Source organism: Epargyreus clarus, unplaced genomic scaffold (genome assembly GCF_041222505.1).
Source record: "Epargyreus clarus isolate Ecla_fem2 unplaced genomic scaffold, WU_Ecla_fem_2.2 ptg000026l, whole genome shotgun sequence".
NCBI lineage: Eukaryota > Metazoa > Arthropoda > Insecta > Lepidoptera > Hesperiidae > Epargyreus > Epargyreus clarus.
The window spans coordinates 6107267-6134251 of record NW_027332233.1 but is presented as its reverse complement, the minus strand read 5'-3'; the positions used below and the strand labels follow the sequence as shown (position 1 = coordinate 6134251).

Here is a 26985-nt window from a genome sequence, read left to right as displayed (position 1 = left end):
AGAGCTTAAGCTTTGCTGATAACAGTGCTAACAGTACTACCAACTTATTATGATTAGGGTACTTAATTAACTGCTATTAGGTAATAAAATTTATATTCTCGTCATATTTTTTCTTAATGGCTTTAAGAATGCATCCGTTTAGCTGCAATGTATATCATTGTTTTATCATTGCTTTGTAGCCAATCAGTAAATCTATAAAAAAAACTTGTGTTAAAAGTTTAAAAACTTACTAAATGAGATATACGTCTCCTTTTAATAGTCAAATTATTCATGTTTCCAAGCAAATATCGAGATTTAACCATTTCTAGTAGGCAGACATTGTCACATGTATCTTTGGCAGACAAACATTATAAAACATTTGATTACCTATTAATAATAGGCTTTACTCCAGCAGTGACCTCCTAACTGATAAATGGGTGTCCGAAACCGTGTACTATGTGTATTTGTAATATCATGCTATGCCGAATAACAATTATTTCCGAGAGAAAATCAAGCAACAGGATATTTAAGCCGATTGTACCAAGACTTCGATGGTAAGCCGACAACCCGCTCGCTTCTACAATTAAGCTACGACAACATATGCAATGTAATGCAAACAGGACTTAGATATGTACTTATTCATTTATGAATTCATACAGTGTATAATTTATTATCAACCCATTACTGACCCACTCTTGGGCACGGGTCTACTCTCAAAAAGGGGGTTTAGACTAGGGTTGTTGAGAATATCAGCATCAGCATCAGCATCAGCTGATTATCAGCTTATTTTTTAATATCAGCATCCGCATCCGCAACAAAAGATGCTGATTTGTAATGCTGACATTCAAGTCGCAAGTCGCGGAACCGAGCATAAGTCACGTAGACTTTCAGCCAATTACAGACAGTTAAAATACACAAGTTGTCACTAGTTCCGTCATTTGATTTGTTTTGTCAACATAATTTGGTCAGACGTGAATTTCGATCATAGTTCAATCAATTAAAGAAGGTGTAAGGTGAATACTTCCCTTTGTACGCGTATCACGTAAAAACTACTTTGAGAAATTGTGACCGACACGACAACTGACATCTTCACGTATGTTTATCGCGATAAAAAGATTTGATAACTATGAAAAAAAGAACATTTTTTTTATGCGCTCACAAGTTTCTTTGAAAGTTGGAAGTAATTAAGTACTTTTCTTCATCATGATTGATCATGTGCATATCATTCATTAACTGGAATCGCGTTTCAAAAGAATATGAGTCGTAGTCGAAATGAAATGAAACTGATATGAAATATAGTTTTTGCCATGTTTGCTTTTTCTATTACTCTACTGAAAACTCTGCGGGTATTAAAATTTGAACACGCATAAAACCACTGTATCAAAGTACAGACGGTAATTTGATGTTACGAAAAGTGGAAAGTTACCTAAGACAGTCCTAAATGTGAGTCAAGAGAGTAATGTGAATTGGAGAGGTTCAAGTTGATGTTTAACAAAACTTAATTATTACTAAGAGGTACTTCAAAGTATTTCTTGTGAAAATAACATAAATCAATATCATAGGTGAAAATTAAGTCGTGTATAGTGTGTTTTATACTTGTGTTGGTTACACGGTTTCGTTCAGATATTAAAGATGATTTTTGTCACCATCAGGCGTTCGGAAAATTTATCACAAAAATGACCACAATAAAATTTAGATGAAAATATAAATTTGACATTCGTAAAAAGAAGTCCTGAGGGTGCTAGCCTCTGCTCTGCTTGCCTTCATGCCTTATCGGCTAGGCTGTTGAATTTATTTTTCACTAGCGCTTCTTCGACTTTTGAAGTCCTTCTATCACGGGATCGTAAACCGCGACATCACACAATATCCTCTTCGCATTATAAGGGATATCCTTTGTAGATATGTATAAAGACTTCCTGTCGTCTAGAAGTTAGTTGGCAAAGAGTATACTAAAGTTATTGTGTCACGATTTTGGCACCGGTACTCGGGCATGATGCCACAGTTCAATGGCATACATTGTGCGTGTCCTAGCCTACTTCTCCGGAGATTTAGTATCTAATGCAAATAAATTTATTAATAGTCCATATTGTGATCAAGGTATGCATCTACGCACTGATCTAAATAGTCTAGAGTCTTGGTTAAGATTGGTTATTTTTGTCGTATGATGTAGTTGCTGGCTATGTAAGCCTGAGACATTGTATGTATCTTACTACGAAGGTATCACCGTTTCTAACATTATCTTAAAATATAAGGTAGATATTATTAAAGTCAGTGAAAAACAGTTATATTCTTTCCGGCCACATGTAAAGCTAAAATATTAGTACGAGAAGCGTTTTATGTTGGTTACCTGTAACCATGGTCTAAAATGACAACTTAGAATTCGGTCAATTACAGACATCTTAGAACTACACAGTTACCTATTTAAAGTAAAAAAATGTATCTATTAAAAGTTACTCTAATAATAATTTAAATAATCAGAAAGAATTACTCCCGTTGAGCTAGTTTCGAGGAAATTCAAGATTTTCTAGATGTTTAGAATAAGTTTAGTCGCTTCTACGGCATACCTAATAACTTTAATCGCCCGAGAGGGATTCGAGCAATGCCAAATGTTTCTCGAATCAGAAAAAGAACTTATAAGCACTTAAGTTTGATTTATAGCACTTAAAAGTTCGCAAGATAATTAAGCCGCGAGCTTAGCTAGTCGGTACATAATAAAAGACAATAGGAGATTAATGGAAAAGTTTTCAGAGACCTTCTCTGGTTAACTGCGCGTTTCGCTCTCAAGTCATTGACTTGAATGATGGCTGGAGAATTTCATTACTGGATAGGGCGAAATGCTAATGCCGATGCGCGGATTAATTGCCTTGTGTATATGAAACAAACTTTACGTCCCATTTTAGTCTGCCCTGCCATTTAACAGTTACCGGACTTAACTATGTGGTGGTCAACTTTTGATATTATCGTCATAAAAAAACTTTTCCTTTGTAGTCTAGCTCGTGTTCTGTATGTAAATAATACTGTTTTGTTATCAGTTATATCAATGTACATGTGTTTACTTCTTCATATTAATGTTGTGACGCCATGTACCTACAGCTACATACCACTTAAAACTGACCCTTCTTTTACTACAAAATTACAACAAAAGCATATTTTAAGTATATCTGGCTCTCATTAAAATATATTCGTTAAATGAATACTTGTTTAGCTTTTGATAAAAAGCGAAAAGTTAAGCAACAAAAAAACAGTTTTACAAAAGTAAAAATGAGTGTATGAAACATAGATAAAGCATGTTTGAGTGTCGTCGTATCAACGTAAAACGAATAGTTTTATCTCCGAGCATTTGCATGAAACAAAAATTAAATTCCACTTCAAAGTTAATCGTCCACGTTAAACCAATTTATTCAGGATTTCGCTTGTAGAATTAATATGCATCATACATGACGCACATATAAGCTAATGAAGTGTTTTATTACTCAAAATCAAAATTCAGACCACGAAAAAGTTTTGAATGCTCTCTCGTTTCTAATGTGATAACTAAAGTTTGATAACGAAATAATATTTTACGTGGATCTGACAGTTTAATCAAAATTAGTCTAGATTTCCAGCTCTATTACCATATTTTAAATTGACTTGTCTAGACATCAAAGATTCTTGTCTCACACGCTTCTATCTTAAATATCAAGTAACTAATCTTGAAACGGTAACTTCATCTTAATGAGGACTAAGTTGAAATACCACGGATAAGTATGTCCCCCCTACCACACCAAAAATTCCATACACGAGTAAGCATAATATTTATGCAATATATACCTACATGTAGTCCCATATAGCGTACATTTTGTTTATGTAAGTACTTTATTTTCGTGTAGCTTCTGTACTTTATCGCTTATCACACTTTCGACATTTAAATATTTATTTTTTTCATAAAGATGTTTATTAGTGTAGTCAGTTATATACATCCTATCTATCTTCGATGATTTTCGTGGGATGAGAGCAACTAAAAGTTTGTGTACATTCTGTGTACTGTATAATGGTTATTAAAGCTGTAAATAACTTTAAAAAGCTCAGACTTCGGGTGGACGTTATTGGCTCACTGCTGGGCACACTTCTCCTTTTGGAATGAAAAGGATATAAGCCACAGTTTATCACATTGGTCAATTGCGGATTGGTGGACGTTGCGCACGTTTAAGAATTATAAAAAAATCATAGGCGTGTTGTGTTCTTCACGGATTTTTTTTTACCGTGAAAGCGGGTGATCACTCTTTTATTAGATAAAAGTGTATTGTAGGGATAAAGTTAATACAAAAAAAAACAACTATAGTTGGTCGGCTCATTAACAGATGCTAATTAGTTGGCTATGTTTTACCTGATATAATAATCTGACCTAAAATCTTCTAATTCTTAATTTTCCTCGAACAAAGCTACATTAAAATAATATAAGTCAATAAAGTTTTGCTAATTATAATTTGAGGAATGTATTAATTTAATAATGGCCATTGTTCCAACTTTTTATCTTTAATGTCCAACAGCTGTCGTTTTATGATTAACTTAATTCAGTGACATCATTTTCTTTCATAAATTATTTTTAAAAGCTTAGGTTTCTTTTCAATAAGTTTGACTAGTAAACGTCGCTTGTAATTAATAAAATTAATGCAAAGTAGAATGGTTTGTTTACGATTTAGAATTAATTTGATTTTTTGCCTGAAGAGAACATGTGAAATTGATTGTTTATATGGATGTTTTTTTTGGTAATGTAGCTTATCTTATAGCTTCCTAACTTAAAAGTAAGTAAATTAAGTGTGATACGATTTTTAAAGGTAATATGATATGGACCTCTGTATTCAATTATACTTTTGTATCTTTGTTTATATTGTCTGAAATAAATGATTATGATTTTTTTTATTATTTGTCGCAAATATATCAAATTTTAAAAAGGAGATATAGACCATTATATTGTAGGTAGGTACATGAAAATATTTAGGGATTTCGCGCAAAAATCCAAAAAACCCTGCTCTTGAAAACACGTGCAGACCTGTCGACGGAAGCTCGTAAAATAAAATCCGCACCAAAATAAAATCTATCTTCAAAGTGGGAACCGCTAAGCATCACTCAACGATCGCCACTGGCGGATATGTTCGCGATTTTCAATTGTGGTTCTCAATGTCGTAAATTCCAGCCATTAGCAAAAATTGTTTATAGACTGTACGTCGGCTACTCGGAGTGATGATTAGTATAGAGTGCCCATGTCGCAAACACTTTGGTGCGAGTCGTAGGCAGGTGTAATTTTGTTGTTATCTAGCTTTAATGTGGAAATGTAAAACATTGTTCACTACTAAAATATTATTTAATACTAATTTTCCCAGCATATCTTAGTGGAGTATAATATTTACTATTAAAATACCGAAATAAGGTCACTCTACGTGAGCTTCAATTATGATTGTTTCTTCATATATATTGCTTAGTGATTTTTTTACATCTAATAAAGAGTAAAAGAACATGCAGATCAGGTCGTAGTTGGCTATTACCGCCCATGGACATTTGAAAATCATGTTCAAATAAGATTCTGATAGAGTCCTACTTGAAATCGGTCACAGATGCGTCGTAACTCTAGCTATGGATTAAATTGGAATATCACGGAAAAAAAACGTCTTCCTTGTCAAATTCTTCAAACCATAACACCGTACACTTAAAACTGCTATTTTAGGTAGAAATTGGGGTGGTTGCAGTGCCTCCGGAGTCGAATAATAATACAGTTGACTGTTCACACTTTCAAAAAGGTGTTCCCATTTGTGTCTAGTGTTCGTACCGGAGGAAGCTCGCTCTAAACTGTATAATTACTCAGAAGTCGGTTAACAACGTCGAACCGTTAAAAATGTGATCTGGTAAGTCTCAGGTGTCGATATTTACGCGCCAAATGATTAATGCAGCATTGTTTCGGGGCCGCTCGGTTATCGACTGGGTTATGTGAGGATACGCCGTCATTAACGAGCAATTTACAAAAGTAACTGCTTTCTACATTAGTAATAATACTAAATATAACCTTTTGAATACAATTGGGTTACAGACAGATGTTTAGAGACAAGGTAACGTTCCCAATTTGAGGATATATTTTGAGATTAGCGTGCGAAAGGCATACATGTCATGTCGAGACCCGAATAAAAACCACATACGGGTCTGAAAAAGGCTACATGAGGCTGATTGCTGATGCATTACGGTTACTGATGACTGAAATGGCGTCATATGCATGTCAGCCGTCATCCATGTCCTTTCACAGAAATTCTTGAAATGATTTACGCTATAAATAGGGGTGGCGGTGATATCTCCACCGCCGAACCATACCCGTTCTACCACCTTTAGCTTTGACTAAAGATTAACAGTACAATGTTATCTAGCTCCGATCTGACTTGATCTGCCTCTCCAAGTATGTTTTATTTGCATATTCCTTAAAACAGACTTCGAATTAGCGCAGCTACGAAAATATACCTGCTTTAAGTAGATGATTAAATAAAACGATACTTCTTTTACAGTTAACTTTAAAAGACTTCTACCATTTTAACATTTAATGCCACTGGTCGGAGGATCGTCATATCTGTTTTTAGCGTAAAATATACCAACTGAAACAGTGGGTTGTAGTGACCAGTGGGTGTTAACATCATACGTACTTACATCCGGTAATAATGAGCTACCGCTCTAACAGACTAGCTACTTCTGACAACGATTAGTATCTTGGCGATTGCTTCTATGCAGTATCACGTTTCGACAAGTGGCTTATTTCGGACGCGTTACCAGAAATGCGTTTTTGCGACTGCATTAATACATTATTACGTTTTTACGTTTAATTGCCAGTGTCCAATATTAGCTTTTAATGACGCTCAAACTTTGTGTGATCACTCAATTTAAGTTCCAAAATTGTCGTCGTGGCTAAATCATCTATTGCCGGTATTAAAAGTAGTTTGTCTGCTAAACTCCTTAGATGCTGGTGGGATCCAAGTTTAACTGCGTCCGTTAAAACTTTTAATAGACGTAGTAAACAATACATTACGTATGGTAGGGTCGTTATGATCCGGTTAGTACTGGCTGACGTCTTTTGTTTTTAAGTTCTTTCTTTCTTTATTCATATTTCGCTATTTTCTTGGCTGCGAACCATTCAAACAAGCTACGAATAAATCCGCGTTTATATATAAAAAAGTTGTAGAACCATTTATGTTTCAACTACGGCGACACATCCGCATTATTTTATATTTAAACCTATATGTTAGAGCCCTAGAGCCCTGCCGTTTTATTGTTTTAAAACGGCAGGGCATATTCTTCCGGTTCTTTGTTGTACTTTTTTGCTGATTCAGATTAGATGAAAATTAAGTTACGTTAAATCTCTCCAACAAGTTAATATTAACAAATGATAATACGCATCGTTGAATGCGTATCAAAATTATATTACTAACGATTACCTATTTTACGTTCGATTAATATACACCGCTCACTTAACCTTTACGTTGAGTTTTGAATAGATCCACATTTTACTTGTGGATGACGAGGGACAAACACTTTTAATTGATTTTAATGCATAATGGAAATCAACCTTCAGTCTTCCCATTACCGACATATACTCGTACCAAAAACAACAAGAACAACTTTTATGGGATGAAGAATAACTTAGCCTCGATGACAAGTGACCTGAGATATAAGATTTATAACCACTTCATATATTATAAAGATTAACTATGTTGTCGTGTACTAAAAGGTACTAAAATTATATACATAGAAAATATTTACAAAAACGAATGAAGGTAAAATTATACCAGCCGCGAGCAGATACTTTACTGTGCACGCAAACTATGTATTTATTAAAGATATGTCTACAAACATCATGTCAATATGATACAATTACTTTCCTTTCTCCGTAATCAACTAAATCTGTGTACTTAAATACACGGGTGGTGCAGGTTTACGTGTTTTTTACGGTCGGAGTAAATAACGCGTAAGATAATTATGCATTAGTTAATTCTGCTTGCAGTGTTCTCGGCGCCGGGAGCGCGCACGCACTTTTGTCCAACACGGCACCGTATCAAACGTGTCGTTATCTATCTTTTAAATCTATTACTATCATTTATTTCTATATCTTTTACGATCGTTTTGTTTATGAGTGACAGGTGTGTAAAGATTAATGTGACCGTTTTAAAGTGAAATGTGAAGTTCTTTGCAAATTAAAATTAATTAATTCAAGTTACCCCGTTTGAAGGTTTTTATTAATTATAATTTAATTTCGGCAGCACAATGAATTTGAAATTGAACAACGAGGTAAGAAGCTCAGTCAACTTGCTTCATAAAGTTCCAGTCTCGTCCATTAAGGTAAATCCAAGGAATTATATTTTCGTAGTAATATTAACATAATAAAAACGATATTAAACTTAAACGTTAAACGTTCTTTTAATAACTTCTGAATGTTGTTTAGTCTGCGGCTAAGAAGAATTTGTGAGTGTTATCCACAAGAGAATTTATATAAAGACGATTCTACTATTCAGAGCATGAAGCTCTCAGGAATTGTATTATTTCAACAAGTAATTTAGTGTCAAAAATATTATACACCTGGGCCACGTGTCGAGAGTTCAAATTCTTAAATAAATGAGTTTACTACGTTTTAAGAAATCTCCTAAATTAAGGCCCAAACTGTTGGCTGTTAGTTGCAAATATAATAATAACTACCTACCTATACGTCATATCACAATACTTTGCACAATACATATTATTTAAAAAGTGTTGCTCGTGCATTTTTTATTTTTTTAATGATTTATTTTAGTTTCAATGCATTTAATATGAAAAGAGAATATCATTTTACTGCTGTCAAAATATTGCTTTTATTTTACACTATTACAGCACCTAATTATAATTATATAAAATTATTATTATTCTGCATAATTTTTATTAATTATTTTATATGATAATTCATTAGTTTCAGCACTCCTCACACACACAAAGCGAAGTAGGTATTAAGTTAAAGGTATTTTCTATAATACATTTAATACAAAATACACTAACAATTTAATAAAAGAAAAGTGTATATAGATTTAGGTACTCTTCTTCTTTTTTCTAAGTTTTTTAATACTTTCAACATAAATATCGTAAGCTTCCTTAATAACTAATAAAATAACAATTTTACATTCCATTACAGTTTTTTTGCCGTTTCGCAAAAACGAAAATATCTCATACGGAAAAGAGGAAAGGAAAATTACTAGGATTTCTCCGAATCTCATCAAATAATGTCCCCGCGATATCAAATTTTATCAAACAACTCACGTTTTCATAAATCACTCTTCAGATTTCTTTTGTGTAGAATCTAGAGAATTTGTATTTCCATACCGAAAATTTGGCAGTCGTAAATATTTACCTAATGATTATAGATTGTCCTGTAAATTTCGACAGTATAAAAATATTTTTCAGTGTAATTACTGTTCATTTTTATGTTATAGTTTAATTTCTTTAATGGAATAAATGTCAGAGAAATCTCGACAGGTGCCCAGGGAAATTTGTAAACCTAAAATACCCAAATATTCATTCATTTATAGTTTAATTAACACACATTGCGTTACTACGAAATCATTAACCCTGCATGTTAAATTATTTCCCGTAAAGCTTAACAACTATTCTCCGAACGAGCTTGTAAATTCTCAGTTTGTCTAATTAGTACCGTGATACTGTTAGAAATGTAGAAACTATATATTTCTATTTATACCTTTTAAGTAGGACAATGTTCCCGTTTTCTGGTTTGAAGGATGTGGTTTATTTACTTTCATGAAGTGTTCCAGCTTAGTCCGCTGTAATTATTTTAATTTGCTGGCGTTTTTATATTTCTATCACATAAAAATGTACCCTTTCCTTATGTAATAAACATTTTGAAATATTACAAAAATATTAAACAAATATGTCAAAGGCCTTTATAAATAACCACAGATAGGATTAATATCCTAACTGAGGTCACTCACAGATGCATTGCCTCCCATGAAGACTTAGTTGAAACGTTTCGCGTAAACGTTTCCCTTACCATACGTTCATTCATCAAGCCAGGAAAATATTCCTAAAACCAGTAGGAAATAATTTTGTTTCTAAAATGTCATCATCAAATCACGTCATAAACAGTACGTTACTTTTTCTCTCTCTTTATTTGTTAAAACGCAACGAATTGAGTTTACTTAATATTTCCAATGAAAATATAACTAAGAGTTAACTAACCTTTAAACACAAATATTAACTTAATTACAATCTTTCTAAAAAATATAAATAATGCTAATTTCAATTTAAATGTTTTAACTCAAGATGCTTCGTCTTGAGCGCTTACTTACTCAAAACAGCGCTCTATTATATTTTCCTTGTAGAGGGAAAGCTTAATAAAAGAGTAATGAAAGTTCATTTTTCTAGGAAGAACGCCGACGGACCGGACGTTATATTGCAATATTAGTTGGTATTTCTTTGCTCCTGCTCGCCGTATACCATGCGTGGGTGCGCCGGATTCCAGTTGTCGCGAGCCTGGTCGTGCCCGCCCTCATAATGTTTGTGTACGTGGGCTGGGTGCTCTACACTGCCTCCAGAGATAAACTTAAGGTAAGTCCTCATCATTGCTTTTCTATAATATAAGAGTAAGTTTTTATATACAGGAGTACGAGCTTGCAGTCCACTTGATGATATGTTGATACTGCCGCCCATTGACATCTGTAATCAACCACAGATGGGATAAGAATCCTACATGAGGTCGGCAACAGAAGCACCGCTTTCCCTAAGGACTAAGCTGGAATGCTTCGAAAAAGTATGTCTCCCTTACCACACCCTTCAAACCAGAACACAGCAGCGCTTAATATTGCTATTATGATAACATAGAAATAGGTGTGGCGGTGGTGCCGCCAGACCTATTTCGAACCTTTGTGGTTGTGGTTTCACATTCAAATACTTTTAAATTTATTTCGACAGACATACCCCTCAACCCCTAATGTACCCCGAACTCCTAATTAGCTTAAATCTTGTCAGTCTCTTGATCCTTTTATTTCCGAGCCCTTAAGTATTCTTTTCGGGGCGTTGGGAAAAATTAGATCGGTAGTGTGACCTTTTAAATTCGTATTTCATGACAGCGGAATAAATTTGATTTGGCGAACTTCAAAACAATTAATTTTAAAAGGTTTTAAAGCAATTTTTTATCACATGTGACAAAAGCTTTAGATTTAATGGAAGATGTATGGAAGTTTACTTAATTATAAACGATACTAACAAAATCTGGTACATTGGAATAATTTATTAGCCGAGTATATTAGAATTACATCATGTAACATAATATCTATTAAAAAACCTTATATTTTATTTTTACTTTTACCTTTAACATTCCTAAATTGTGTAATAACGTACTTGAACGAGAGCCTGATAGTTAAAGGTTCAATTCGACACCCTTCAGTAACGTTAAGGCCAATCGTGTAAGTGGACATAATTAGCACTAGACAGCGTGTCATTTGATATTAGTCTATTTTAGTCTTTGATGTCCTTTTCTGCCACACGAAGCGTGAAATAATATCAAGGGTTCTCAATATGCTACGAGATGCTGAGGTAATATGTGCTACGGTGATATATGTTTGTAAGCCACTACGCGGCGAAGAAAACTAGATTTTGTGAAACCAAATTCAAATGTCATCGGAAATTTTTGTTCATATTTCGGATATGATGTTTTGAATATTTTCGTTTTGAAAAGCTGTTTCTGCCAACGCATAAATAGGAGGGGAGAGAAAATAATAATATGGTTTAACACAAAGTAGATTTTTTGTATAGAGATAGAGTATTTTTTGAGGTTTGACGACTATTGCCTTCGCTACATGTTTTACTGAAGTATAGCACTACAACTTAGCAATGTACATTCGAATCATTCACACTTCTTCACTTTCACATACCACTTATTGTACTAATAGGATCACTGTCCCACTGCTGAGCTAAGGTCTTTTCTCAGAATGTAAAAGATGTTGATCACAGTTCGCTAAGTTGCTCAGTATATTTTCTTATGAAATTTTCTTTCCCCGTTACCTCAAAATATAGTTAATTTCTGTATATCACGTATGCGTGATAGATTAGAGTAGTTCCTCATTATATGTAATGAGGATCTACTCTTACAATAATAAGCGATATAATATTGAATTTAGTTAATTTTACAGTTGCAATTGAGTGACACGTGATATGATGCAGCCATCGTTTTCTAAACCACTTACATTTAGTTGGTTTACAATTGAGCTTCAAATTTACTGGTCCAAATCACTGTGGATCAAAGTGTGGGAGAATTAATATTTCCGAATAATTCCATATACATGCGAGAGATATGAAGGCACATGGTAAACTAATAAATTTAGATATAGTTTACCCACTATATGAATGCTTTGATGCAGCGCATCGGATCATTCAATTGTTTAATATGTGCTTTATATCCTTGACTGTATGGATGTATGCTTATGAAATTAGGTTTTATTTATTCGTAAGTTAATTTGCGTATTAGAAATTAATTATCACTTGCATAAACGGCGAAGGAAAACATCGTGAGGAAACCTGCATACTTGAGAGAATTGTAAAAAAAGTTCTCAAAGGTATGTGAAGTCTACCAATACGCACTTGGCCAGCGCGGTGGACTATGGCTTGATCCTTCTCATTCTGAGAGGAGACCCGTGCCCAGCAGTGGGACAATAATGGGTTGAAGTTGTTAATTTAATTTGAAAACAGCGATTTTTGATGGTAATTTTTTAGGCGGCCCATTAAAAGGAGAGGCCCATGAATGGTAATTATGACAAAAACAAAGTACCCGACTGCTTAAAAATATTAACAGAAAAGGGTAGTAATGTAGCCTTTGTCACTCCATAGTTTACACGAATTCAGCGACATCTCATTTTTTAAAATATGTCAATCCGTGCACTGTAAGTCATGCCAAAGAATGATACATACATACAAAAGCATTACTGAAAAACTTTACCCTCTGCAGCGGGTTAATAAATATTTGCAAATTTGCTTAAATATTCTGTACAACCAACCATATTCCCTCGTCATTGCTATTAGAGTTCACGTTTGATTCATAAAAGTCGATTTCAGATACAAATGGGTTACTTTGAATTGATAATTACATGTATGCCTACAAAGCGTTATTTGAATCAATTTCCGGTTGATTAAAACAACGCAGTTTCCGTTTCTAAAGCATTTATTAGAGCATTAAATTTTCGCCATAACGTGTTGTTATGTCTATTCACATGTACCACAAAACTACTACGTCGTGACAAAAGGTAAGCAAGTTTTAACGTTACATGTGGTCTTTTATACATGGTCGATACCAAGTTGTGGTTGCGTTGATCTGTAGCGTCCATACTGTTGATTTGTTGTTGCGTCCGTTATTCATAAATAATCCATCCATCGTTTTGCGTAGTAAAGATGACATTTGATATTTCATACTAGACATTGATTATTAATAAAGTACCCCGGTATGGTACGTGTGAATGGGCACTTAAAGATAGCTTTGACTGTGATCTCATTATGCGCATAATTAATTAACTCGCAAATCAGAGCAAAGGGTATTCTGAATACGTACAGGGTTTTAGGTAATTTAACCATCCAAATGCTATGAAAGTAAAATAGAAGAAATGAAATATTTAAATAGGCAATATAAAGTTTAGTAATTAAATCCTGTAATAATGAAAGCGTTATGTAAAGGTTTATAAAACTAATTATACTAACGAATATGTATAATTTTTGTAATTCTCAAAGAAGTTGAAAAATGTTGAAAAATCAGAGCTGCGTGCCAGGGATAGAACTTTGGACCTCTCGTTCGAGAGGCTGAGTTTTAACCACTAGGCTATCACTGCGTCATCTATGCATTTAATTTTTTTATAGTCATATACACGTGGACTAAATATATTACTCATATTTACTTTGAATTATTTTATTATGCCTACTTTAAGTTCATAAAGTAAATTAAAATGATAGACTAAAATTCAATTTATCGAGTCGCGGCATCGCCACTTTAAATTCAGTTTTCCTATTACAGCGTCAAATCAACAGAGCGAAATGTAATTTACGACACCCCAGAACTTAACGAAACTGCTGACTAAATGCTTATTTAAATTAGTTTCATTTTCTAACAGCAGTTTTTAAAAATATTTTGCTGCATATTTAATAAAATGGACTCTATAATTTTGGTAGATTGTCATTTTTAAAATTAAAGTGTATTTTAGGACGCAATTTTACATATTCTTTTTATAGAGATTATCGATGTGGTACATGGCATTTTACTACATGAAAACTAGAAAACTTCGCTATAATATTTCAATAGAGTTCAATAATTTGCTGCAGTTCTAGCTTTGAAACTTAACCTCTCATTCGGGGGTCCGAGGTTCAAGTCCATGGCAGGCCCCTCTGATTTTTCAAAATTATGTGCGTATTGGAAAATAATTATTAAAGGCTATAACTGTGCAGACCTGAGACTTTAAAAAAAGGTTGTCAAAGGTGTGTCGTCTACCAATCGTCTACCAATTCGCACTTGCTCAGCACTGGACCATGGCCTAAATGCCTATTACTATGAGAAGAGTTCTGAGCCTAACATATTGGTAATCTAAAAACTACTATATCTCTGTTATCAATGCTGTGTACCAAGCTTCCTCAAACAGCCGAAGTTAATAATAAATTTACGACTGTACCCTATAAGGTCTACCCTTATATGTCAGAGTTGGGACCCTAATCATTCGCTATCAAGACCCAAAAAACCGCACTTCATAAATCTTTGGTGAGGAAAGAGACACATACCTACTTATCAGAAGCGTTCCAACTTAGCCCCCAGGTGTAGCAACGCTTCTGAGACTGACCTCAGATAGAACTTTTATCTTATCTGAAGGTGGTAGAACCGTTTGTGGTTGTGGTGCGGCACCTCCGTTACACCTATTAACACCGTTGCCTAATAACAGCAGTGTTAGGCGCTGTGTTCCGTTTTGAAGGGTGTGGTAAGGGAGACATAGTTTTCCGAGGCGTTCCAGCTTAGTCTTCAGGGGTAGCCGCGCATCTGTGGCCGACCTCAGGTAGAAATATCTAATCCTATCTGGTTGATTACAGATGTCCATGGGCGGCAGTAGCCACTTACCATCAGGTGGACTGCATGCTCGTCTGCTACTCTTATATTATAAAAAAGTGACGTTTATAACTACTACTCATGTACATATGAGCGGCAATAAATACTTACCATCAGATGGACTGCAAATTCGTGTGCTACGTCAATATTATTAAAAAGTAAATAAAACACTATGTCTGAAAACCAAAACCAATCACGAATAATAGACATAAATTAAAAACCTCAATATAAACATAATAATATAGATAACTTAAAACTTCCGACAGAAATAAATTAAAACGAAAGAGCTTTATTGAATATCAAAGTGATATGGATAAAAGTAGTTATGTTGACTGTGCCCAGAAACCCTGCTTCAGACAGTTAATTAAGCGGGAATCGACATCAAAGTAGGGCGGTTAGGGACGTTCTTCTGTAAACACAGGATGATTCATGGCCGTCTGCTCGCCCGAACGTAAACACTCGCGTGAACGTTCGACTGGACCGATTGACGTTTCGGCGGCTGTTTACTAGAGCTGTAGAACGTTATTCGTTATCGAGTAACTGGTTTAAAGTAAAGAAATTTTACACACGAATTCTTTTTATCACATCTGTCATAATATGACGACATTTACTCTTTTGTTTGACTCATTATATAAACGTTATAACGGGTACGGAGTAACGGGTAGGTACCTAGTATATTTTCAAGTAACGAAATTTTACTCACGCATTTTTTACTCGTACGTACTGATTATGATTTATTTCATAAATAAAAAAAATATCGTAGATAAAGAAAGCTAAATGAATGAATACTACCAAAGCCGTTCATCCATCAGCCCTACATGTTCGACTCGATATGATACTCTCAACTACTCGTATCAAAATAACGAATAACGAATGTCAAATCTTATAGCGAATAAATACGAGTACCCGATTTCTCGTTACCTTCACGGCTCTACTGTTTACAGAAGCGGTGGATTAAAATGTGGGATGCCAAAGTCAAGAGCATGCTGTAATGTAAATAATCATTATGACTGCTTTATCTTTACCTGTATGGGTGGAAAAATAGAGGATAGTATCTATAAATTACCATCTGATTTGTGCGAATACAATTAGAATAAGTTGAACAACTATTAGTGCTTTTCAAATATTTGTTCGAAGTACTATTGTAGAGCTAATAAAATTAATTCACTCCAAAAGTAGTGGTCTGTTTTTGTAATAGCATCTTCTATTTTATAGGTTCCGTTCCATCTTACTAATGAATGAATTTGAAGTGAAATTATTTCAAGTTTACTCTTTATTTTATAGTTATAGTTTGTTAGGTTTGGCATATTTTTTTATCAACGGATTCAGTTTTGACGTGTTAAAAACATTCGCTTGAGTCGTGGGTTAGGATATTAGTCCAAATAAATAATAAATTATTTCTACTTATTTTCTCGTTATTCTATAGTTCATGTTTATTTTTTTTAACAAAATATGAATTCGAAGTTACAAAGGAGCATGTCGCTATCGTGATGGTTAAATCCAACCCTAAGTTGGAATGCCTCATGTGTTTGTCACTACACCTTTTAAGCCAGAATACAGCAGCGCTAACCTATATGTGTTGTAAGGCAATAATAACTGTGTATCTGTGTAATACCTCCACAACAAATACACACACATAGTCTTTTGACATGAGTATTCATAATTTTAAAACCATCTGTAAACTTAACTACGATATTAAATACCACCAATTCGTTACCGACAAACCGAATGACTAATCTGGTCATCACTCAATTTAGTCTGATGACGAGCATCCAAATGCAACTCACGTGGAGAAAAACCATTACGCGCCGTCAGTAAGTTCGTTTTTTACTTCAACCATTTGATTTTTACTGGCATGGCAAATAAATAAAATAGGTTTATTTTAAACTCACTTTTGCCTAATGAGTAGGCGTGTATTTTATTTTGGCGCCTTGAGTCATTCTACTAGTTTATTTGAATAATGTACATTGCAATGCATATCACTACTATTCCACATTGGAGCAGCGTAGTGGAATATATTTTATGATGTAGAGCATGTAGTCCACGACGATCCACCTGATGGTAAATTATTCTAGCCGCTCATGGTCATTTTAATTCACCCCAGAGAAGATTATAGCCCTACCAAGGTCGGCAACAGTTACTTTGCTACCCCTGACTACTAAACAGAAAGGGGTGTTCCTCTTTAAGTGTCTTCTAGGTTCGAGAAGAGGCCTATACTTAGGAGGGGACATTAAAAGACTGTGTAATTGTAAATTTATGTATTTATTTATGTGTGGCGAACGCACAAACACAATTATGTGGATAGAAAGCGTTTGTAGATTTCGTTAGTATATGGGCTTAAAGAGGTAAATGCTCCCTAAGATATTTTAATATTTCTGAGTGGAGACCTTATTTTACTTTCAAATTAAAATAGTTAACGAAGCTTGAGCGACGAAAAATCATAAGTTGTTGGAAATCACGTCTGTCTGAATGAATTATATTATTATTCACGAACAGAGAAAACATTGAATGATTTGAATTGTAATTTAATATGAAGGCAAAGGCCAAGCACTAAAAAGATTTTTTAATCTGTCTCTCAACGTTTTATGAATGAAAGACTGTTCAAATTTCTTTCTTTTTTAAAAATTACATATAAAAGATATGCTTTTTATAATTCAACAGTAACAAATGACCATGCGGGCCACCTGATGGTAAGCGGCCACTGCTGTCCATGAACATCTGTTATCAACCCTGGATAAAATTAGATTCTTACCTGAGGTCGACCACAGATGCATTGTTCTTGAGGACTTTTACATTTATTTACAATTTAACGTAAATTTTATCCATCTGAAGCACCTTTAAGCCAAGTTAGGTGTTTATGGCTTAGCATCAAATATTCGCGTGTGAAAACAAGGTGGCAAGTAGGTATTCTTGCAAAGTGTTACATGTGTCGCAGACGTGACTCGTAAACGTAAATGTATTCGCGGGAAACTTTGTTGTTCAATTGTTCTTAATGTTCACGCCGCAACTTTCATACCGCACTTGAATGTAAAGCAGTGTGATTTTACAAAGAAGTTTATAGTACTCTGGGGAGATGGGAAAGAGTTTTAACGCATTGTTATTGTCAAGTGTTGCTTAACCGCGTGTCTGAGTCTTTTGTTTAAGTGACTTCGATAGCCGATTTGGTCTTTTTAGAAATAAATTAAGACAAGAGAACAAATTCTCAAATTAAAACAAATTACTGAAATTATCTAGATGTTTCCTTTGTCTGTGTCAATGTCGGATCGACGACAATAGTCATAATAATACTAAATGTCCCCCATTCATAAGAAACTTACTAGTGTGGTAGGTAGTCGTACCATAAACACAGACAAAAGCAAATGTAAATTTACCCAGAGTTATAATTAAATTCATAATTCATCAATGATTGCCCGTGATAAATTTAAATGATGAATTTAGATTTCTGTTTCTGGGTACTAGGTGTTTGTGTATTTGTCTCTGTGTGTGTCCATGGCACCTACGATACAGGGAATCCTAGTGTGGGGCTGTGAGTGTAGAAAGCGTTTGTTTGTTTGTTTGTTTCTTTGTGGATCGAACCCGGTACTCTCAGCCACATCGGTATGGTGATCGCTACGCCACGTTTTCAATTTTCACGCTTATTCTCATTGAAACATCAAAAGAAATACCTCACTTGAAATTGTTGTTGTAACCTTGTGAAACATCTGACTTAAAATTTCATAAGCAATAAGGTACTGCTTACTCAAATAAACTTTTCTTTTGAACTTGTTTACGTAACAGATCTCTATTATCATACATTATCTGCTTTGTACACAAAACAAGATGGAACTTATTTAGATAATGGGAATAGGAATATAATTGTACCAATATAATAAATATAATCGATGTCTACGACTTACGTACTCCATAATTTTAATTTGCTGACTGAAACATTATTTCAGTTACAAATGAATTTAAAGTTTTAAAGTGTTTCCAAAGATAATTGAAATGAAATCAATACGGTTAGTCGATGGTTCACTGACAGATAGTAGAATGATTCTAAACAGCCAAATAGGGAATATGCATGTGATTTCGATTTGCTTGTTATTTTATTCCTCGGTACATTACGGTCCTGAAATTACATCTAAACCATTATTTTTTATTTATTTCGCATTAAATTGTTTAAAACTTTAATCAAAAATCGTAAATTATGCGCGCGAAATTCAAATTTGCAAAACGCATTGCCATTGGTCGAATCGAAAAATGACGTCACATAGCGTGTTACGATGTTTATCGGCGTCGATATTCAAACTGTTTGAGAGAAAAATTGTTTTTTTCTATATTCCTACAGTGTTATTTATTACCTAGTGCGATTTTTCTACATAATATTATTAGGAATAATCAAGAACAATGATTGAAAGTAGTTTTGTTAAAGCACAATCGGACTATTTACCTAAAATATGCAAAATGTATAAACTGGTTTTATGCATAGGTCAATTCAGAAATATTTAACTGATCATAACTTATTTTGTTAATATTCTCTTTTTTTGTAATATAGGAGTAGCAGACGAGCATATAGTCCACCTGATGGTAAGTGGCTACTGCCTATCACCTATCTTCACCTATCTTTATAATATTATAAATTATAATAGATTATAATGCATTTTGTGTGTTTCGAATGATAGTCTTTGATGTAGAAGTCGATAAGTACCTAACGAAGTAGATGATCAATGCAATATTTTAAAATTATTCACCTAAAATTATTGTTTGTTACAGTAAATGCAAATGTTAATGCGATTTTGGAGATACTTTATCTGTTTCCTATAATCTTGCACCACATTTTTCGTATTTTCGCATCTTTTGCAAAAGAAAAAAACACAATATAATGTATTTATAGTAGTGGTTTTGCACAATAACTCTAGGAAATATTTATAAAGTGGTTATTTAGTCTTTCCCATGATGTAAATAGCGATGAAACCTGAAAACGTTTAATAATACCTTTATGTGCATACAATTATCATCAATATCAATACAAATCACGCTACGTGACGTCATTCAAAGAGCGCGTAAAATGGCGGCGTTCAAATGTGTCAAATTTTATTGATACTTTAAATAATTTTTAAAAAAATATTTCAAACACTAATAAAATTGTTTATGTTTTTTACTATGTTAAAACGATGTAATAAATGGTTTAAAATAATAAAATAAAAATGTGCATATTCCCTATTGGTCCGTTGTTAGTTGGTTGACAGTTAGTACAATGATTCTAAACTTTCTAAGTAACTATTTACAATGGTTTTCACGTTCGGCACGCACTGCAGCCCGAACAATTTGACGTAGTTTAACACATGGGATGTCATAGGATTCATTCGGAAGGCTTCAGACTTGTAGGAGTGCCTACAATTCTGACGATTTTAGCCTATACTAGCTGACCCAGCAAATGTTGTGTTGCCATATAAATAAAAAAATATTAACGGTGAACAACCCTTATCACTTAGGGGTATGAAAAATAGATAGTAGCGATTCTCAAACCTACTGAATATCCATATAAAATTTGGTGAAAATCAGTAAAGCCGTTTCAGAGGAGTACGGTAACTAACATTGTGACACGAGAATTTTATATATAAGATTTTAAGCGGTCGGGTCTTTGTTATTCTCTAGTTAATTATTTTGCAGAATCAAATATTATGATTACCTATATTTTTTTATGAATTAATGACTCGTAAGTAGGTAAATAATGCTTGGTAAAACGCAAAGAAGTATACATCAGACGAATTCCCTAAAAAAATAAACAAAAATGTTACTGTTACATACGGTGAATTGCAATTTCGAATATTTTCCTCAATGATTAACATTACAGATGTTTGAGCACAAAAATTAAATTTTACGCCTGCCTTCCCCCTTTGCATATCAATTCATAATAAGGAATGTTTTTGGATAGTACCTACAAATGTTTGTACTGGAAAAGGAGATTTTTTATGGAAGAACGATTACAATGGAGGCCACAATGGATAAATTGTGATGTTAAATATACGAAGAATTTTATGGGTGAGTGGTGTTGGCAAATATTAACGGTTGATGTATTTTATATTTTTTCTGATTTCAATTCTTTCCCAATTCAAGCATATGGCGACACCAAAGCAACACCTATTTCTTTCTTATAGCAACGATACATTTTCAAGGGTGTTTTATTCGATTATATTGGGATTTACGTACGAGATTTTTGATGTATATGTATGAGATTTTTGAAGTTTGTCGTAAGAGACTATGCATGAGCGACCCTTTTTGGTAAGACCTCTTACGTTTTCTACAAGTTAGATTTGCTCAGTCGACAGTACATAACATTAAATAAAAAATATGAACTGATGTTTGTATGTGTATTACATGATAGAGGTAAACCGTCGGGTCATTTAGTCGGGTCTTTGCATTTCATTTTTTATTGTGAGGATGTCCGCTATGAATTTCAGCAACTGTCATATAATGAAAGCATAGCACCATTTAAAGGCCCCTTTTTACAGAACACGGAAGAAGATGGCGTAATGTCCTGTTTCGTACTTAAGATAATATCTAGAATTCTGCATTTGAGTAGGATGTTTAGAGTATAGCTGAAGAAGTCTAATTAAGAGAAAAGTCCAATTCGGTTTTCAATGTTAACTTGAAATTCAAATATAATATTCTAAATTTAACTTGAGATTCAATTCTATTTTACAGTTAGTCCATGCACACCATTTAGCATTTCAAGCTTGATTAATATCTTGGTTTGAATCTATTTTAGGGAAGCAAGTTAATACGTTAGTGGGTTGATATTTGAATTTGGCATCTAGTTCTGACCCTTTCTATTTTGTATTTCGTTAAAACTTCAAAATTTTATCAGCATGACTTAGGATTGTGGTTTTCCAGCGAAACATATTGGGTGACTTTGACGAGATGTGGGAAGTAGCTTAGCAGTTTGAGAGATCGAAAGCTACGAGTACGAAGCTAAGCTACGCGAGTAAATATGTGTTTGCGTGTAAAGCCTGTTCATAAAGATATGATAACTAAGAAGTTATTACTGTTACTTTAATACTCATTGCGGTCATTAACTGAAAAGTCAGAATGTTGCATCACTTTTCACACTTTAATTTTAATTGCTACATGGCAATTTCCCACGTTCTGTAAGAATTTTATTTTGACGATTTCGCAAAAGTCTTCCAGCTTTTACGAGTATGTGAGTCGCTTCTTAAAAGCTGTAGTACCAATATCGCATAGATAATTTAACAATTTTTCATACATCCCATGTGTGTGTTTGGCTCATTTGTAGTACTACTAGTATATTATATTGGAAACTACGGTATCTTTCAATTTTGCAAGCAAATGTATTAATTCTTTTACTCCGTGAGTGTTACACCTTTAAACTGTTAAAACGTTATTACGTTTTATTTTACGTTATTTGGTTTTATAAAACCAATATATTTACGTTACAAAGAAAAATAATTCGAACCAAGATCCTATTTAAGATATTTTCATACTGTGTTTTATAGGTTGTTTTACCTACATAAGCATTTATTTACATGGCGGATCTTTCCTTATTTTCATATACCTATTCATAGCAAAATAAGTAGCAGTAATAAGGCATTCACATTTATTTATTTGACTCTCGAATTCTTGTTTACTCTTCGAGAAATAATCGGAAAGACGATAACAACTTGTTATTGAGTTATTTGAAAAACATATTAAATGTCTCTACTGTAATGATGTATTCAGGGGCTTTCTATTGATAAGAATATAACTTGGTAATTTATTGGCATTATACTTTCAATAAATCGGTTTTTATAGAAAAAAAAGATACACTAGATGTTAAAGTCACCTATTTTCGCGGTATGTTCACCAAAACTAGAAAGAGCGTCAGATATTAAGCATTTATTACGGCTTAATAAGGAATTAGATAATTTTATCAGAAGCTTTATTATCTGTATTCTTGAAACAGACTCGACATTTTACGATTAAATCTTGATTTAAATGTGTATTTTTACAATTTATGAACCAAGTCAGAAAAACCTAACTCCAATGTAAAAATACAGTTTAAAACAAAAAAGTAATTGATTGCTTTACCTACCTACAACATATTTTAATAGGTCCTATTTTTATCGACCAGTCCGTCCAGTGGTCGAAATTCGACCATACTCTTAAATTTTCATTTTCAATTGTTAACATTAAATCTCTTTAATTGTTACTCAAACCATAAAAAGTTTAAGGCTTCCAGCCAGACATATTACGTTTCGCGTTATCAATCGATTTAGAAGCTTTACGAAAGCTAGATGCAATGATGAAACGCTACACCCCGACCACGTTTTAGCGCCAAACGCAAAAAACGAAAGGAAACGCGAAAAACGAAAAACGCGATGCAGTCAGTAAGATAAGCATTTAAAATACCGCGGCTGATCGCAGCAAGTTGCCATAACGTCATGCATCGATGCAATCTGCTAGGGTAGTAAAATCTAATCTAAGGGTTAATACATTGTATTTTAGCGCCGGAGGTTTAAAGATATCTTATTGTGGTTCACGTCCGTTAATAGCCGTCAATAGTTTGAATTTTTGTTCACTGTTTTACGATGATTTTGTGGTTGTATGTGGAAATCCACCTTATGCTTTATATTTGTTTAATTCGACTTTAATGCCTGTTTGTTCTCGGATATTGATTAAATACGGTTTGTGATTTAGGTGTTATCTGATGTAGATAAATTGCCGCTTTTAAATGGTAGAGTCTGACGTGGTATTATCCCTTTACACCCGAAGATTTTTTTTCGCAATTTCCGATTCAAAACGTTTATTACGGCTTTTTATATAGGTTAAGGGATTCACAAAAAATACGAAAAAAAATCCAGAGTTTATACATAATCCAGAAATCGACCCGCACGATCGTGAGTCTCCGGTGGGAACTGTCACACTCACGATCGTGAAAATTGCAAAAAAAAATAGTTTTTTATCAAAAAATATTTGAAAATTAAAACAATTTGGAGATATTTAACATCACTGTCTTTATTTTCATTAGTCTTTATAAAAAATCTGTCTTGGCAATGAAACCTAAACTACGTAATTCTATGAAAATCAACATTCTTCTTTCTTCCGTTATTGCCTCCGTCTTAAATCCAGGTCTCCAAGGCGTAGGTATTCTTGGCTAGGGAATACATCCAATGATAATGCAGATGGAGAAAACTTTAGCCATATCTATTGCAATTAAATTAAGTTTTCGACCGGTTCTTCTTAGATAATATAAATTTGTGCATCTGGTTACATATCAAGAGCCTCATAATTAAAATATTAAGAAAAATATTTCTTTGGAAACTTTACTGGAGATGTTGGTAGGGATGTGTAGACCTTTTCAAGACAGAAAACGTATTCTTTTCCAAGCTATTTTTCGATGTGTTGGACGTGAAGATGCTCGGCGGCGAGAAATTTCTAGGGATGATTTTAAAGTAGATGGTTCAGGTTCAGGCTCGAGTTCCAGATCCAATTCTAGGTCAGTTTCTATTTGAGGGTCTGCATGTGCTTCTGGATCTGTTTCTGGGCACAATTCTTCAAATTGAAACTCTTCTAATCTATTTGGTTGAAGCTCTTCACTTTCATGAAGATCTTCAATGTCCGATACATTTCTCCTCACCCCGCACTGGCAAAATCTGATCGTCATTTAAATGTACCCCTAAAATTGAAACAAACAAAATTGATATTGACGAAACTTACACATAACTGGTAATAGCAATAAAAGCATTTTCATCAAACGTTATTCTGCACCAACAACCGTAGGCACACGATCGTAACAGTTGAAATTTGCAACCTAATTGTATCTAAATTGCAAGTTAATCGAATAAACTACTAAATTCCACGTATTTAGTGTTCTTTTAGCTTTCAAATTAGCTATAATTAATAATAGATACTAAACATTTAATACCAAAAATAATTATATACCTGTGACAGTGCGCGGGTCGAAAAAATCTGCCATCTTTGGACGAGTCCCTAGCACAACTGACCGCCTGCACCCCGCTCACTTAGCCGGTAGCACGTGCGATACTCTCCTCACGATCGATCGGCATCGGTTGCGTTTCGAAAAATAAGAAGCTATCACGTGGGATTTTTTTTAAAGTGAAACTCACGCTCATATCATCTCGGGTGTAAAGGGTTATATTAAATGTATGTAACTTTAATTAAATGGTGAACATCGGTTGACTCAAGTGAGCAATGACCATATTTAATTTACTTAAATCTCTGGCTAGGCAGTCATTTAAGCGATTAATTTAAATTTCTGATGCGGCATCTGGGTATACCTGTGGTATTTGTGTTATCTATGTTATGTTATCTATGAGAGTCGCCATAGCATTCACGATAAACCGACAACAAATACTTATATGGGATTATTAATATAACACGCTATATAAATTTTGATATTTCATAGGCGCTAACAACCGTTAAGAGGCTGATTTGTTTTGCTCTGTTACGATCATTTAGTACTTGCAAATTCTACATCTAACCGACCTTAAAGTTAAGTAGTAGAACGAGGTAAATGGTGTACTAGTGGGAGTATTAACAAGGTAAATCGAGTATTTGAAAGTCCGATGTTCAAAGATACCTTTTGATTGTTCACGGGCCTAATAGCCGTCTATAATTCGATTTGTTTCGCACAGTTTAACGATGCTTTTGTGGTTTCAAATGTGGAAACACCTTATATACATCTATTTGCGTTTCGACTTTATTGCTGTCTGTTCTCCAGTATTTATTCCGCAATAATCGTTAAAGAGTAGTAATTTCAGACTGACCAGGTAGTTATGTTTTGTTCTAGAAATAACGTTAAATATTACAAAGTAAAGCGCAGATGTATTTTTTATTCAAAACAATAGATGTTTATGACGTGTATATTAATTTGTAAATGTAAAACTTTTTAGGTATAAAATCAAGTGTACTTTTAAACTTGGTGTAGCAAAGAAGTCACTTCAACCTAGCTTTTTAGTGATTATTGCAACTTAAACACATTGATATTTATGACAAATAAGACCGCTTCGTGTGACAGAACAATCTCTCTTTTAAATCTAAAAAAACTGATGCTTGTATTTAACGTTGTATAAAAATACTAGCTGACCCGGCAAAAGTTGTGTTGCCATATAAAAAAAAATGTTAAGGGTGAACAACCCTTATCACTTAGGGGTATGAAAAATAGATAGTAGCCGATTCTCAGACATACTGAATATGCATATAAAATATGGTGAAAATCGGTAAAGCCGTTTCGGCGGAGTACTTTAATTAACATTGTGACACGAGAATTTCATATATAAGATGTACCCTAATATTTTTATTGAAAAAACAGATGTATGTATGATATCGTTTTCTCATTTCAGATGATGGACGCGGAAGCGGCATTGAATGCAGCCGCTGACGTCGCCGAGAACGAAGGCCGTACTTCAGAACTGTCTAACAAAAACATTGAAATATCAGTTATATCAAGCAAAGAGAGTTCGAAGGTCAATTCGCCTGAAGGTTCAACACACAACGAATGGCCAGGGATTTCCACATCGGCCAAAGGAACAGAACAGAAGCCCGTCGTATTTATCAAACCAATAATATTAATCAACGACAAACTACCTGAAGACTTAGATCAAAAATGGTCACATATAGTAGAGAACATAACAAACAATGATAAGTTCAAAGGGTTCCCGACGCGGCGAAAATTTAAACGGAGATTTGTGAGACGGCGGCATAATGTATTTAAGAGGTCGTATTCGATCGCTTGACACGAAACAACCTAACGAAATGTGTCGTATCTAGTCACCCGTGTATAAAAGGCATAATATATTTTATCTTATTTATTTTATCCTAATAATAAAAACACTTTGTATAGCGACACGTTTCTTTTCAAATCAACATATAAATTTATTTCAAGATTA

At 33.9% G+C, this 26985-nt stretch overlaps 2 protein-coding genes and 1 long non-coding RNA gene across 5 annotated transcripts in view; 2 read left to right on the top strand and 1 right to left on the bottom strand.

The window, feature by feature from the left end:
* LOC140753335 (uncharacterized) overlaps positions 1-26985 on the top strand; it is a 71997-nt gene that overhangs the window by 36993 nt on the left and 8019 nt on the right. The window lies entirely within an intron of this gene.
* Positions 447-26942, top strand: LOC140753412 (uncharacterized). 3 transcript variants are annotated; one of them, XM_073087987.1, is made up of 5 exons: positions 7858-8129; positions 8250-8328; positions 8930-8959; positions 10393-10575; positions 26440-26942. In XM_073087987.1, the coding sequence occupies exons 1-5, from the start codon at positions 8119-8121 to the stop codon at positions 26830-26832; spliced, it is 696 nt and encodes a 231-aa protein (XP_072944088.1). In that variant the 5' UTR covers positions 7858-8118; the 3' UTR covers positions 26833-26942. The 3 variants fall into 3 exon arrangements, with proteins under 3 accessions (XP_072944087.1, XP_072944088.1, XP_072944089.1); XM_073087986.1 differs by lacking the exons at positions 7858-8129; positions 8930-8959 and adding an exon at positions 447-533; XM_073087988.1 differs by lacking the exon at positions 8930-8959 and having other exon boundaries at positions 7862-8129.
* LOC140753460 (uncharacterized) lies at positions 24072-25230 on the bottom strand. The gene is made up of 2 exons (XR_012103571.1): positions 25019-25230; positions 24072-24752 (listed from the first exon to the last, which is right to left on the bottom strand). It is a non-coding gene; the product is annotated as an uncharacterized LOC140753460 (long non-coding RNA).